This window comes from Bradysia coprophila, unplaced genomic scaffold (assembly GCF_014529535.1).
Source record: "Bradysia coprophila strain Holo2 unplaced genomic scaffold, BU_Bcop_v1 contig_350, whole genome shotgun sequence".
NCBI classification, from domain to species: Eukaryota; Metazoa; Arthropoda; class Insecta; order Diptera; family Sciaridae; genus Bradysia; species Bradysia coprophila.
In genome coordinates this window covers 321,230-336,419 of record NW_023503608.1, presented here as the reverse complement: position 1 = coordinate 336,419, position 15,190 = coordinate 321,230, and the positions used below count along the sequence as shown (strand labels likewise).

The 15,190-nt window shown below is 33.7% G+C and overlaps 2 protein-coding genes across 3 annotated transcripts in view; both read right to left on the bottom strand.

Moving 5' to 3' along the window:
• Positions 1-6,495, bottom strand: part of LOC119079921 (cyclin-dependent kinase 14) — a 109,910-nt gene extending 103,415 nt beyond the window's left edge. The window contains exon 1 of the mRNA XM_037188016.1: positions 6,245-6,495. Within this exon, the coding sequence (XP_037043911.1) occupies positions 6,245-6,323 (79 nt within the window). The 5' untranslated portion in view covers positions 6,324-6,495. The remainder of the gene's footprint in view (positions 1-6,244) is intronic.
• A 473-nt stretch (positions 6,496-6,968) lies between these two features.
• On the bottom strand, positions 6,969-14,955 carry LOC119079919 (carcinine transporter-like). 2 transcript variants are annotated; one of them, XM_037188012.1, is made up of 9 exons: positions 14,453-14,955; positions 9,379-9,559; positions 9,044-9,302; positions 8,779-8,971; positions 8,399-8,706; positions 8,209-8,334; positions 8,039-8,148; positions 7,195-7,433; positions 6,969-7,139 (listed from the first exon to the last, which is right to left on the bottom strand). In XM_037188012.1, exons 1-9 carry the CDS (start codon positions 14,848-14,850, stop codon positions 7,091-7,093), a joined length of 1,863 nt encoding a protein of 620 aa, XP_037043907.1. In that variant the 5' UTR covers positions 14,851-14,955; the 3' UTR covers positions 6,969-7,090. The 2 variants fall into 2 exon arrangements, with proteins under 2 accessions (XP_037043907.1, XP_037043908.1); XM_037188013.1 differs by lacking the exon at positions 14,453-14,955 and adding an exon at positions 12,554-13,123.
• Between the last annotated feature and the right edge of the window lie 235 nt (positions 14,956-15,190).

Here is a 15,190-nt window from a genome sequence, read left to right as displayed (position 1 = left end):
AGCCTCCGTGGACCGTCGAGTAGCTGAAGAGAAGGTATAGCGTGTTAGTCCGCAATGTATCGTTACTGAAGCATGTTCAATTTGGTTTATCTCTCAGAAGCCTTCGACATCAACCTGCTCACTCAACTCACTCGCTATAACAGCCCATATAATGATGGCCGACAAAAATTGAATTAGAAAGTTAATTAAAGGCACCGGGAGTCAAAATAATGTGTTGTGTGTGGATAAAATTTTACGTTTTAATTTTTTTTACTAATTTACAACATGATACACAGGCTCAGTAAAACGAATAAAATTAAATGAAAATTGCTGGCGGTTGAATAATAATTTTTCCGACTTCATTAAAATTTAATTCGATTCAACATGCTGCTTCCAAAAGTGAATATGTAAATTAAAAAAAAAATCGGATAAATTATGACGAGCGGTAAATTTATTTAAACAACCTGCCTTTGTTCATGAGTCAGATTTGATTGCTGTTTTCTTTCCCCATTTTTCATGTTTTTTTTTTCTGTCTTTAAAGCCGATGAGACTATTCACCGACGCACCTGCCAATCAGTCGTCGTTATATGACTGAAAATTCAGACGCTTGCGAACGTTTCCTATTTCCTACTTAAAGACGTTCGGACACTTGTGTAAATATTTTGCATCTAGGAGATCCCAATTTCAATGACTGCGAATAATTACGTAAGCAACATGATCCAAAAATTCAAATTTCGGCATAAATGATTTGATTCTAATTTTTATTGCGGAATGATTAGGCAATTTCCTCTATGATGCGACCTACTTTATCAAAATGCTTAAAAATTCAAATTTCATTCACATACGTACAAGAAAGACGATAATGAATGCAATTGAATTAATCATAATTCATAATTTGATATTCAAAATTTGATATCAACGCTCAACTGTACCAATCGATACACTTTTATTAACTCGATAAACAAAGAAAGCAAAAAATCGTCATGAAAACAACTGGGTGTTTATTTCATTTCAAAATGGATCTCGTAATCTAATATCTAATGTAATCACATCCAACAAACCGATTTCCTATGAAAATTTGAATAACATGAATATATTCAAAGTGTCTCATTACACAATGCAGCAGAACAGTTTCGTGATAATGAACCAAATTATTCGTTTTGTACAATTCCATTTCCAATGATAATTAATTTTTATGCAATAACGAAATGTTGGTGTACCATAATTAACACTATTTGTACAGGCATGGAAGATCAAGGCCATTAGCATTATAATCATGCAGCCAAAATAATGGAAAAATGTGTTATGACTGCAAATAGTGCTATTTTGCTTGCAGGTTTCCAATATATTAGCACATGCAAGCATAAATCGCATGGTATGCATACACGCACGTGTCTTGCATTGCTCGATTTTTTCGTATTTTAAATGTCACTGGCCCTGCCATTTTTGAGAAAATATTCTTGTCAAATTCTAGAACAAATTTTCTAAGAAAATTTTATTAAATTCAGAGAATGTTGGAAAATGATGTTGACGAAAATATTCAGACAATAAAGGACTTCTGAAAAACTTTTAAACAAGTTTCACCCGAGCACGAAACAAAGTGTAAACAGGAGTTTTCTCTACACATTACCGGTCAATTTTTCTACTTGAAATAACGACTGACAATATAATAAGCGAACAACACCAGAACACAGACCTATCAGAATTATTAATTATAGAAAGAATCTGCAAGAAATTTTCAAACTATTTCATAGTATAATAAGGTATGCTGAAATTCTAAAAGTCTCTAAAACAATTTTCAAGTTATTCGCGCCAGCAGATAGAGTTAATAAAAATACGTCTGAGATTTCAATGTCGAACCGACGAACTCTTTACTGAATATATCGAAAAAGTTGAATCAGTTTTCTGGAATCAAATATGATTCATCGCAAGCGAAATTAATTTCAATTTACTATAACTAACTCACTAACTGTCTAATTAATCCCTCATATCGTTTATTCCTCCATGATATGAACATAAGCATAAATAATGTCGAATATAGAAAACACCTGTAAATCCCCTTAAATTCAATCAAAACATTTTGTCTAATCCAAATGTTTTCCTGCATTTAAATACGGGCGCATTACACATTTTCTCATCGCATTTCGCCGAGCACAAAGTTTCTAATTAATTGTCATGGAAATGTATTTAAAACCGACTTAAGACCAAAGTTATTTACGATGGCATCTTCAATCTTCATAAACGTTCAATATAAATCATACTTCAACTCAATTCCCATTCCCTCCGAAACAGCACAAAATACACCGCACACAATCAGACAAAACTCATTTCACACAAATACATAAATTTTAAAGTATTAGAAAATGAATTTTCCGCATATGTGGTCTTAGTTTATTGCTTTTTTGTCGTAATTTAAATGTGGTAAATATCACAGTCGAACAAAGATACAAATGTGAGGTTGAAATATGCTACAACCAAACGAGAGAAAGAAAAAAAAACCACCCCCTAATTTCTGCCCCGTCTGATCTGATCATGGTGCATTATTGTACGAAAACATTTCTGTCGAACTTTTTTTTATATGAAAAAGCACAACACAAAATAGGACAAAAACATATCGAAGAGCGTAATATTATTTGCGCACCCCAAACATACATAAAATACAAGGACCAAAACTCGAGACGAAACTACCGCAAACCTATCATCCCCACATCATATCCACACATATTCCACGTAATGCAAAAATGTAATAATGCTAAAGTGTAACGTATAACTGTATACATATATATACATACACACATACAGCATCCGATGCACCCTTCAGTGGAAAAACCAACCCTTAAACATTTCTCTTTGGGAAAATAGATACATGAATTTAAATCGACAAATAAAGTAATGTTGAGAGTTGTAAATATGAGCGAGTACCGTTAATATGGTGCACACAGCCGTCACACGTGTGCGGTGTAGACATTTGAATATTTAATAATTAAACTATGGGATGCAATATATAAATAAAATGAATTGCAAGTGGATGGTATTATGTCAATGATTATTATGTTCCATGTTGAAAATTGATTGAGACGTGAAAGCAGATCTTTTGTCGTATTGTAACAGAAACAATACAATACAAAATATTGTTTCAATGTTACCAGAATTATCGTTTGCGAAAATAGTTTTCATTCATTGTGAGAGAGCCAGCACAGACGAAGAAGAATTTAGTTTCCATATTCGGACGGTTCCATAATGCAAACACCGTGAACATCTGAACATTGAAAAAATCACTTAGTTCATGCGATAATTGACTTTTAATTAAAACTATTTTTAGACAATTTTTTTGTTTCTCTTGAAGCAATTCGAAAGCACTTCCATTTAAGCAGACCAACAGTGTGTGGAGTCTAGAGATATATACAATTTGATTTATGGCTGATCTAATCAGTGAAAAAAATACTGAGTTTGGGTGTAAAACTGAATTTTAAGAAGAGAAACTCGTCGGAACAGTAAACACATTTTTAAGAAGATGAATGTGTGTTGCGCGGACTTCGTGCTTCATTTTTATGTTCTTGTGATTATTCTTTTCAATTTGAAAAGTAAATAACAAACTTCGTAAACACAACTCGTTATTATGTGTGTCTTCGGTCTTACGACATTACGTAATAAATGATTTTCAGTTATGTGTTATCCTCAACATAATGGATGACACCATTACAAAACATAGTAATATTTTTATCACTTGCTGCAGCCACGATTCGGAAAAAGGCATTACATGCGACTCACGATATATTCTGTATACACAAAGAAACGTTTTCTTTTGTGCGGTGATAATAATTGTGTTTTACAATTTTATAGTAATAAATGTCCAGGGACACAACATTTGCCCATAAACTGTTTAGTAGCTCGGCCACATATGTTCTATGCAGTACATACGCTATAGAATCGTATGAATGTAAAAATGCATTGTAATGTACGATTTATAGGTAACCGTAGTTTTTGGATTGGGTTGAAGGAATTGCTTTGTACGAAGCTGATAAGGTTTTTGAGCCGAAATGCAGAATTAGTTTCCAAAGTAAAAAATGTCCCCACAAAAACCAAACAAGTCTCTAAGTGTGGAACTGTATCTGTAAGTATGAGAATTATGAGTTCCTGTGAACTCTGGTAAAACCCAAGGCCTATTTTAGGGATTTTTTTCGGTAATTTTTGGTAATTTTTAGGAATTTTGGTAATTTCTAGTAATGTTTGGTAATTTTAGTAATTTTGGTAATTTTTGGTAATTTTGGTAATTAAATTCCTCAAAATAGGCCCTGGTAAAACCAACAAATTTTTTAATTTTTATTTAGTGAAACATATCTACTAGACATCAAAATCTGAAGTGAAAGCATTTTTGCTCATAATGTCCACAGCTGGGCTTGAACTAGCAACCTCTGGTTTATAAATCCAGTGCCTGTCCAACTCGACCAACGAGTATACTGTATCTGTAAGTTGTAAAGCTGGTATCACGCCGCTTAAATACTAGCTCATGCGTTTTCAGTTAAACAAAAGCTGGTTAATCAAAATTTTTAAGAGAGAAACGAAACTAAAATATAATCGAGCTCCATTCTTTCCTATGTTTACTGACAGCTGTCACGCAAATGGAGTAAAACCGGAGACAAAACGGAGTGCTAATTATTAAATCGAGTGAGTGCGATTCCAGCAGTAGGGTTTATTAACAAAATACGCAATAAAAAAATGATTTTAATGCTATTCCCCTCGTAGGGGGAAACTGTTGTCTTTGTCAGACCCATATTTCCCCTAGATAGTACCACATTTATGAATGACCCCTATAAGAACATCCAACTCATTCCCTCAAAATTCTGACAGGTTGTTTCACCTTGCACACCTTTCATTTCCATTGATGGTTTAACAATTTATTGAACATTACCTATAATTGGCATTGGTGTTTAATGGAATAGGCTTTACGATTGTACAAATTCAAATACCGCCGTCAATGATTTACATTATTCTGGTTAATTGATTTTAACGCGTAGTGCCATGTTTAACTGTTAACAACACAGTTTGTTCACCGACTTGATGTTTTTGTTTTTCGTGGCATTAACTCAATATTTACGTTTCAATTTTACATTTCATTTTAAAACTATCGTTGAACATAAAAAGTTCCGACAGACAATTACGGATGCATTTTGTCGGAAATTTCGAATGTATTGATATAATAACAACGATTGCAATTAAATTAAACATTCCACGAAAGTTGTGTGTACACTAAATGTGCGAGACTCAAAGAGGCATCAAATCTGTAAATGGTAAATATGTAATCAAAGAACCACTTACTGTGGGTACATATAAGTTGGAACAATTTCAAGTCACTTCAAACTTTAAACTTTTTTTTTTTTATTAAATCAAACTTACAGCTTACTGTATGCAATTAGAAAAGCAACTTAATTAAGACTTTTAAAGTGATACTGTGTTGGTAGAACCCGCACAGGTAAGCTCAACGTGTTCTTCAGCTTGAAGGAAATCACAGTAAAAGTGGTTTTCGTTCAACATCAAACAGCTCAGATGCTCAATTTGCATTGAGTACCAATGGAAATTTCAAGTTAACCACTTCACAGAAGACAACTTTCAATATTTCGAACCAAAACCAAAATAAAATCGACAACAAAGGACAAGGTGGATAATTTCGCAAGAAAAACACGTCATTTTAACCATCCCACACCACATCGAACTAGTATATTATTAACACTCCGAAGAGAGATGAATGGCCACACTAAGTCACAATGTTAAATAATTTCGCTATTAAGTTCAATCAAATATTGAACAGAGAATGTTACATTTTGATGACGTTAATTCGTCCATGAGTCTGTTGTTTGTGCAACAAAAATTGGAAAAATTTAAATCTATTCGAATGAACCATTCAATCAAAATTGATTAGACAACATTAGGCAACGAAATTTTTATCAATTTTTGTTAACTCTTCGAATCAGCTTTTTAAGTTCGTGTGGTTCGTGTTGACACTAAAACCAGTCATTATTTTTGTTCATACAAAAAAAAAATGAAAGAGAAAAACATTGAAAACAAATCAAAGTCTTCGACACAATTAAGAACATGTAGTGCCTGAATGCTATACGATTGACTCCTTACAATGTATCGAACAAAGAAAGGGAATGCTTTAGAGCTGATTGAAACTATGATTGAAAATATAAATATTTTTTTTTCTTCTTTAATATGCACGAAAGTGTGTGTTCAAGGAAGAGAAAAATGTCAATTGTCAACTCACCTTCTCTGCTAACATTAGTTTTTGTTTGGGACGAATTATCTCCAGCTCCGGATTGACTCTTATCTACCGAATAGTACATTTTCGATAAGCACAAGATCACTGATTACAAATACACTTTCACCGAACTATTTTAATCATAACGCAATTAATTATTTTCGATTTTAATTGATACAATTTTACACTTGCATTATACTTGCGGCCATTAAAAACTCCGAACTAATGTGACGTTAATCAAAACTTGTACATCAATGGCTACAGATGGCAGTGACATTTTTCTATTATTCGATCCAAGTTTACCAACCTTCAAGCGAAACATAAAAAAGTCTTTGACATTCGATGTTTTTCATATTGGCGGTAAGTTCAAAATGAAGATAGGGATTCAGAAAATATCCCACCAATTTATCCCGTAAGTAGAACACACTGAATTGTTATGCTAATTTGTGAATCTATGAATTGGAAAACCGAAGTTATCGTCAGAAATGGACGTAGAAACATTTTCAATAGGAAAGACATTACGTGATTTGAAAAGCTCGGAGACAAGAAATGACGTGTTTTTCAATATTTTAAGTTAAGTTTTCTTCATAGAATCGCTTCATCGAGTTATACTCGAGAGATGTCAATGTCAAGGGGATACTAATCGGCTTTAATAGCCTCGAGTCTGTGTAACACCACAGACCATATTAACCTGAACTCACCTCTAATTTAAGTCGGTAAGAGATGGCGCTTACGTTCGGTGTATTGGTTTAACAATTTCCTTTATTTATAACTTATCAACTAAAAATTTTACATTTTTTCACTGTGGTTACCATCTACATCTACATTTCTAAGCGTTTTTCCCCGTTTTTTCTAAGATTTCTCTGGAATTGGCGACTGAATCTCATCCACATCCGTTTTCCTAAAACAAAATTTCAGTTGCATATTGATTTTAGACTAAAATTACTCGTGCAAACCTTGAAATACAAGGAATATCGAGAAACTTTTGATCCAATCCGAATGTATTGCCGTCGTCAAGCGTTTGGGGTAAGGTCTTTCCAAGAGTTTCCGGTAAAAATAGAGCCAACGAACCACCAAACAGACCTAAAATTCCTAGTATCCATAGTGGCAGAGCTAAATTTATTGTGCCCAGATAAACAATCATTGGAGACAGAATGGTAGCAACGTATCCCATAATATGAATGAATCCGCCTCCCTATGAATCAAACAAAAAATATAAATAGTCTCAGTGAATGTAAGAGATGGCTCCATTCGTTCGTAAGCGTTTCGTGATGCATATGAAATCGTTGAATCTATTGCTTCAATTGTTTAAATTTTTGCATAGTGCTTGATACAAAATCTGTAGATCGCTGTTGATATGACAATATAGTTACGAATCGTACGAACAAAAATCAAAATTTCTTGTTTTTGCTTCCTTTGATGGGTCGGAAAAATTGAGGAAAATACCAATCAACAAAATCGCTTACTTTATTAGTTATCGAACTAACTGTTCTCGGTGTTGTTTTACGCCCCATTTCGATGCCAGTATAGAACCAGATTCCTTGTACTTTGATGTCGAAGTCGTTAAAACCGAAAAATTTATATTTCGATCAAATCATTTTTACCGCACTAGTACGATGAAGTTGTTAGTTTTGATATCGAAATAGGATTTTTAGCACTTTGACGTCGAAATTCTTTATCGCACTAGTGCGAAAATGTCCTTCATTACAATATAGAAATGACATTCGAAACGTTGATATCAAAATATCAAAGAACAAAAATCAATGCCTAAAACAACAAATTTAGTATCGTTTGCGTTACCTGTGCTCTAACAACAGTCGGCAATATTTCAGCACAATACTGCATTCCAATGTTGTACGAAAAATTAACAAAGAAACGACCGGTAATGATGAACACTATCGTCAATATTCCTAGGGGCAAACTACATTTTTTACGTGCTCATTTCGAATTTCATAGAGCTGATAGTTTACCGACTGGCATAAACGATGCGATAATACTGCAAAGACCACATAGCACCATTGTTCCTAGGCCTAACCAGCGCCGACCCCATCTATCCAATATTAATGTTAGGATGATTGCAGATGGCATTTCTGTCGCTGAGGTTTTTTTAGTTATATATAAAGCGAAATTCTCACATTCAAAATTCCAGAATTGCTTTACCTGAAGCTATCGTAAAGGCAACAAACGTGTCTAATCCCATTGTTTCAATATTCCTTACATATCCATCGAAAACGAGTGATATAGACATGTAAAACAATATTAACAAAATTGTAATCTTCCGTAGACGGGGTTTTCTAAACAGATCTAAGACGGAAAACTGTTTCAAGCTAGCTGATTCGAGTCGAATTTTTGTGCAACTGTCGATAAAAATGTCATAAATTGCGGGATCGACTGATTTGCCATTAATTCGTTCAAAACGTTTAATTATCTTCAAGGCTCGATCAATTTTGTCCTGCGAAACGAGCCATCTGTAAGATCAGATCCTTTGTTAATTGATTTAAGCCACCATAATGATACGACAAATAGAAATTATTGCTCACCTTGCCGATTCTGGTACGACCCAAGGTGTTAGAAGAACTAAAAGCAATGGAACCGACGTGTAAATTGATAAACGTTTCCAATCGCTCACGTATATCGCAATCCACGGAATGAGACATGCCATGGTTCCGAAAAACAGTGCAATCGACATATTTGCTATGAATGTTCTATAGCGTGGACCGACGTATTCCAATACTACAAACAAAATACCATTATTTAAAATACCATTCCCTATTGCTATTGAATTACTCTACATTGCTCACTTACCCAGTATGTACATTATCATAAAGCAATTATCAAAGGCAAAACCGACAAAAAATCGGCAAATTGTAAATGACCAAAAATCGTTTGTAAATGCTGTAGCTATACCACCAACAGCGCCAACTATATTCGCTGCCATCAGCGATGGTACTCTTCCATAACGGTCTGCAATCCTACCGAATATAAGACCTCCCACAATCGCTCCAACGAAAAAGACGGACTGAGCTATTGTGGGTAAAGTAGCATTGTCACACACCCAATTCAACTGTAATTCGTTAAGTTGGATTCGTAAATAACAATGTTCTTACATAGTGGGCACTATGCCCGGCACACATACATACATCAGATGAAATTGTTGCATATGGAATTTCCGTTCGGTTGTATTCCCAGCCATGGACACATGGTTTTACCGGCCAATCTCCTTTATTTGTTTCATTTTGTAGTAGAATGTTCGTAAAATTGACGGCATACATGGAGCATTTACTTCTGCCATCATTTGTCAGCGGTATTGCCAGTGCCACTCTTGTTGGGTGAATAAAATAATCATTACCATCATACACACACGGAATTTTGAAAACCGACACATTTTATGTTTCTGTGTTTTACTTGAGTTTCTCATTTCTCCATATAAAATTACATGTAAAATTCACAAAAAACCACTAAACGACGAAATACAAAATGTGTCGGTTTTCAAAATTCCGCGAGTGTAAGAAGAAAGAAGTTAAAATTTTGGGAACGGCTATATTCATTTGTTATCAATGACGATGGATAAAATGAATGTTTAGCACAGGCTAGTGTTCTCTTATATAACTGAACATAATATCAATCAAATGATGTAAGAGACCAGTTCATCAAACACTTGGCGAGACTGTGTTATAAGTAACAGATTCAACGATAACATTGTGATACGGTTGCCGTTTATAAAAGGTTACGAAAATTTTGTCAGAAATTCGTCAATTTTTATTGCAATAATGTAGATCATTCTCGGAACTATTGAATCTTTCTTGAATACTTCCTGGAATCTGAAGACTCTCATCGGTGTGATACTAAATCGTTTACTTCATAAGTTCTAGTTAGTATTCAAGTATTTGGGGAGGACTTAGTCGAAGCTCATTAAGGCATAGTCATCTGTTAAAAGTTAAAAGCTTTCATTGTCAGACAAAGTGGTCTGATAATTTCTCAGGACAAGCCAATTTTCCAATGAGGTTTTTACCTTAGAATATATGCATCAATCTCAGAAAATTGATCTACGAAAACTTTACGAAGAAGTTGTGAACATCCTCACTTCTAACCTTGTTACAAACAACAAATTCAGCTACTCCATACGAGGATTAAATTTAACTTGGATCGGGTGAGTAATATTTCTATTTGTACAATGTTTGCACACCTAGATCGAAAAATAAGTAAACAAAAACAAAGCAACGTCCAATGGCGTTGCGTAATGAATTGCGGCTGTGCAATCAGAGTGCTGTTCTTATTCCCAATTAACTGGTTCACATCATTTGTTTATTACGAATGCAATCAATAATATTTGCGGTCATAATTAGACAAGCTATGCGAAAACTAGGGGAACACCTTTACTAATTACAGCCTTGAAGTTCCATATGACAAATATTGTTATAAATGGTGCATGGAATTAGAACCTCGTTAATTAGTTCACTATAATAACAATGAATAAGTGAATAACACAAGTGATGTCAGGTCAGTTTGTAAATTTTTACCAACAGTTGTTATAGAAAAACCATTTTAATTATAGCTTCTAAGTAAAAGGTAAAATCGAAATAACTCTCGACAACCCAGCAGTTCTTGCAAAGTTAAGCTTACGTAGTAATTTATAAATGTCGAGTCCGTCACAGATGGATTCAGAATCTGTTACTTCAACATTTTATAATGCAGTACTCACTGTCAATTTTTGTAGTCGTTTGATGCTTTTACATGGGGAGGATTAGTAACTCAAACTCTTTGTGTTTATTACAAATAAAGTGAAAACAATGTCGAGAACTGAAAACGTTTCGCGACGAAATTGCATAAAACGTTGTGTTCAACATACAGTAAAAACAACCATTTTTCGCAACTTGTTGCATAAATTACTATTCCTCTTGCTTAGCGCGATAACTTTCTTTTTTGTGCTTTGGTTTTTATTACCGACATTCATATCCATACAGCTCTAGAGTCGATGCATATTGTGTATGAAGCAAAGAGTACATTGGCTGACCATTTTTTTTTTTTTTTTATTAACGTAAACTTCTGATAACCTTTGCCATATTACCGAAATGATAGTAAGCTAACGTCGCAGTCGTATTTATTTCATGATCAATGGTAATGTTGATGACATAATTCGGAGAAAACATTTCAATTTGCTCGCTATGTCAAATAGCATAGCAATCAACTTTATTAAGCATTCATGAAGCTTTCAAAAAAAAAATTTTAGTAAGAAATTTGTAATGATGTTACAGCATGAAGCATTTTGTATTGATAGGATACCTCTAATTGTAACTAAAAAATTAACTTTTAACAAGTGGTTAATAAGCAGGTTGCTACAGGTGCAGAAGTTACGAAATAGTACATTACATATCTATGACAGAAATGAAAATAGTGTTTCTTGTGTGAAATTTGTTGATCCGAGTCGAATGAGAGTTCAATAATCACACATGAAGCCATTTCCTACTTTGAAATGTAACGTACTGCACACAAATACTAGCAGTAAAATTTTGCAGTCATGAAGTAACACAAACTTTACCACTTTCTGTTAAGTAAAAGATGATTCCATGAATATTTCCACAAGCACTACAAGCATGAATGGATGGGAAATGCTATTATATTGGCGTCACTGTTATGCACATTAACATATTAGATTTACAATTGAATTACGGATAAGCGTATTACGATGACGTGAATTGATTGAACGCAATATTTACTATTATAACAACGTAATATCGGTAATATCATATCCAGTTCTACAAACACAAATATTTGAAATTATACATTTTCCACTTTCTTTTCATAGGCGCTTCAAGCAATTTTCTAGCTCTTCAAGTGCTAAATAATCACAAAAAAAAAAGTTCGCTCGTTTACTAGTAATATGTTTAATTAATATTTTGTGATTGCGGTAATAATCATGACGAGACAATTTATTGATTTGCTGTACATTGCTGTGCGTATATGACCGTATTATATTTGGGTCAAATGGTAATTTTTGTTTTTACATGAGAAGATGGGCAGGGGTAGGAATATTATGCACAGCCTTTCGCATGATTAATTATTTTTTTTAGGAATGTGGGATTTCTGTTGATACTGGATTGTAGCAAAATAGACAAGAAATACTATAAATTAAGACAAAGAGATGATTTTTTTTTACCGTGGAGTCTGTTGTTGTTACAGACGTAATAGCCACACAAACTAAGAAGCGAAAAACAGATCTATCTCAATTTTTGAAATAATTTCACTATGAAAAAGCCCGGCAAAGTTTAGGAATACTTTCAACTAAAATTTTTGTAGTTAACCGAAGGAACGAACCTTTCATCAACACTGAGATGTTGCAATTCTGGAACATTGCACCAATGATGTTCAGGCACGATAGTAATGAATATTTGTCCGAAATAAACAAAAACCAGAAACCATGCGTAAGGTATCATTAGCAGAAATAACATTTTCTGGTAACGTCCGAATTCCCCGATATGCGGCAGCAGGTCATCGAAGTCCATGAAATCATTTGCTCTCTTGTGGTCATTTTTCTCATTTGTCTGGTGTTGAGTAACTGATGTGTCCAACTCGAATGCCTTATTAACGAATTCGATTCCTTGATGTTTTGTTTCTTTATTTTCGCTAAGATTTTCACTACTGGCATCAGTTCTACTCTCAGTCATTTTATTAAGTTCACTTTTAATTGCATTAAATATCAGACAGTAGTCTCAATTATTATAAGAAAATGTTAATGACCACTGCATTGTAATCCGGTTTTGTATAGAATTGCATAACAGTTTCAGACGTTTTCAGAACACTTTGCGTTATGAATTTGCACAAGACCAAAGTTTAGTTAATACTGACACGATGTGCAATTTGGATTTGTTTTAAACGTAATGAAAAAGCTGTCGTTATACTCACAACTCTACAATTCAAACTTTTTGCTACTTAATTTATTTATCAAGAAACGTTTTTAGACTCATACGAAACAGTGTGGTCAGTTCGTTGGATCGGAAATGTCTGTCGAAAATGCAAGGAAACATCCAGTCAATTTGATGCAGACCTATGATTAATTAATGTTGAAAAGTTCTGAAACTAAGTCTTGAAAATGAGTATATATTTAGCGGTTAGTGAAAGTACAAAAAAGAAACAAAAAAAAACGTCAAAAAGATGTCATTTTTGGTGTGTTTTCTGTGACTTTTGTAAAAAGTAAATCCTTTACAGTTCTAGTGTGTTATTTCGGACGGGTCTCACGTGCAGCTGTTAAATCGTATATAAGGTTCCGATTCAATTTAAAGATTTAAACGATGCTGATGCGAAGCTACTAGAAAAATATTTATTTTTCGTAAGTAAATGTGTTGGGAGATAATTATTTGACTTTATCAATTTTACTATTTTAGTGGCATTATGTGTATAAATAATGTAATGTCGATTGCACTTATCGACAACAACGTCACCGGAACAAATCACTTCAGTAAAATCAACAATACCATGTAGTACTAGCAGATGGTTGAGCAACTTCTATTCGTTTACAACTTCTAATTGCATTACTTATTATTAATGTACCTTGCTGTTGATAACTCGTTACAGTCATAATCATAATTTGATTTTCATTGAAAAGTGTTCGAAAAGGGTAAGATAGGAGGTATGAGGGTAAGATCGAAGTATCTGTCATGGAAATACCAGTTTCAGTGGCCGGTGAACGTTTTTAGTTTTTAATCAATCAGCGCCAGAATATTTATATTTTACCGTGTTTTTCCCACTTGAGTAGGACCTTCTATGAACTCTACGTTAATCTTTTACGGCTGTTCACGATATCGACAATTAAATTTAAGTTCCTCTGCATCGATTTTGCAGATTTTGCATCAGATAGTAAATCTTAATCAAAGAATAAACATGACAGTTATTCTAGTAATATTGCATTCCTCCGACATTCAAACGATAAAAGCCTTTCACCACTAACAATTTTGTGCTCAATAAATTCCTACGCATTTTTAATTACTTTGTGTTTTCAGTGTAAATTATGAAGCTGTAAGCTCTTCTCTAGTGTTTTCAGTGTAAATTCTGAAGCTTTAAGCTCTTATATTGTGTTTTCAGTGTATTTTGAGGTATTAAGCTTTTAAGCTTTAAAAGAAAAGTCTAAAGGAAGTGCACATCTTTTGTGAAAGTTTTCAAATGATTTTAAAAGTCAGTTGTGAAGAAAAACTTAAAAAAAAACGAATAAACACAAACCTCTCGTCAATATTGAGATGTTGCAACTCTGGAACATAGCACCAATGATGCTCGGGTACGAGAGTAATGAATATTTGTGTAAAATAAATAAAAACCAGAAACGTCTCGAACGGTATCATGAGTAAAAATAAAATTTTCTGATAACGTCCGAATTCGCCAATATGGAGCAGTAAGTCATCGAAGTCCATGAAATCACTTGCTGTTCCGTGGTAATGTTTACCATGCTTCTGGTAAATAGTTGATGTGTCCAGTTCGAATGTTTTATTAACATATCCGTTAATATGGTGTGTGATTTGTGCTTTCTCATTTTCCATACTGTCATTATCAGTCTTAGTATCTGAGTTTGAGCATTCGTTACAGTTGTGTTTGATTGCCTCTTTTTCACTTAGATTTTTCATGCTAGCATCTGTTCTCGTTTCTGAGTATTCGTCAATTTTAATTTCTTCTTTTTCTCTTAGACTCAAAATGCCTGAATATTCTTTGAGTTTGATTTCCTCTTTTTCACTCATTTTGTATGCATTTTGATCCAAAACCACAATTTAAAAAAAAATCTCCCTCCGCAGCTCACAACTCGTCACAACTTTACGTTACGAGTTTTCGCAAGACTATCATTAATATACTGACACGCCGATCAATTTTGTTCTGTTTTATAGGTAGGTAATGAGAGCAACGATTTAAATTTATTGCTGTGTGATATATCAAACGATTTTTCTAAAAATTTATTTTAAGATTCGAATT

What these genes read in the sequence shown, in the direction of transcription:
- LOC119079919 (XM_037188012.1), bottom strand. Translation starts at nt 14,850, where the DNA reads ATGAAAAATCTAAGTGAAAAAGAGGCAATCAAACACAACTGTAACGAA. An exon ending in ATGCAACAATTTCATCTGAT is followed by an intron (nt 9,303 to 9,378) that starts GTATGTATGTGT and finishes AACGAATTACAG; the next exon opens with TTGAATTGGGTGTGTGACAA. An exon ending in TATGATAATGTACATACTGG is followed by an intron (nt 8,972 to 9,043) that starts GTAAGTGAGCAA and finishes TTTTGTTTGTAG; the next exon opens with TATTGGAATACGTCGGTCCA.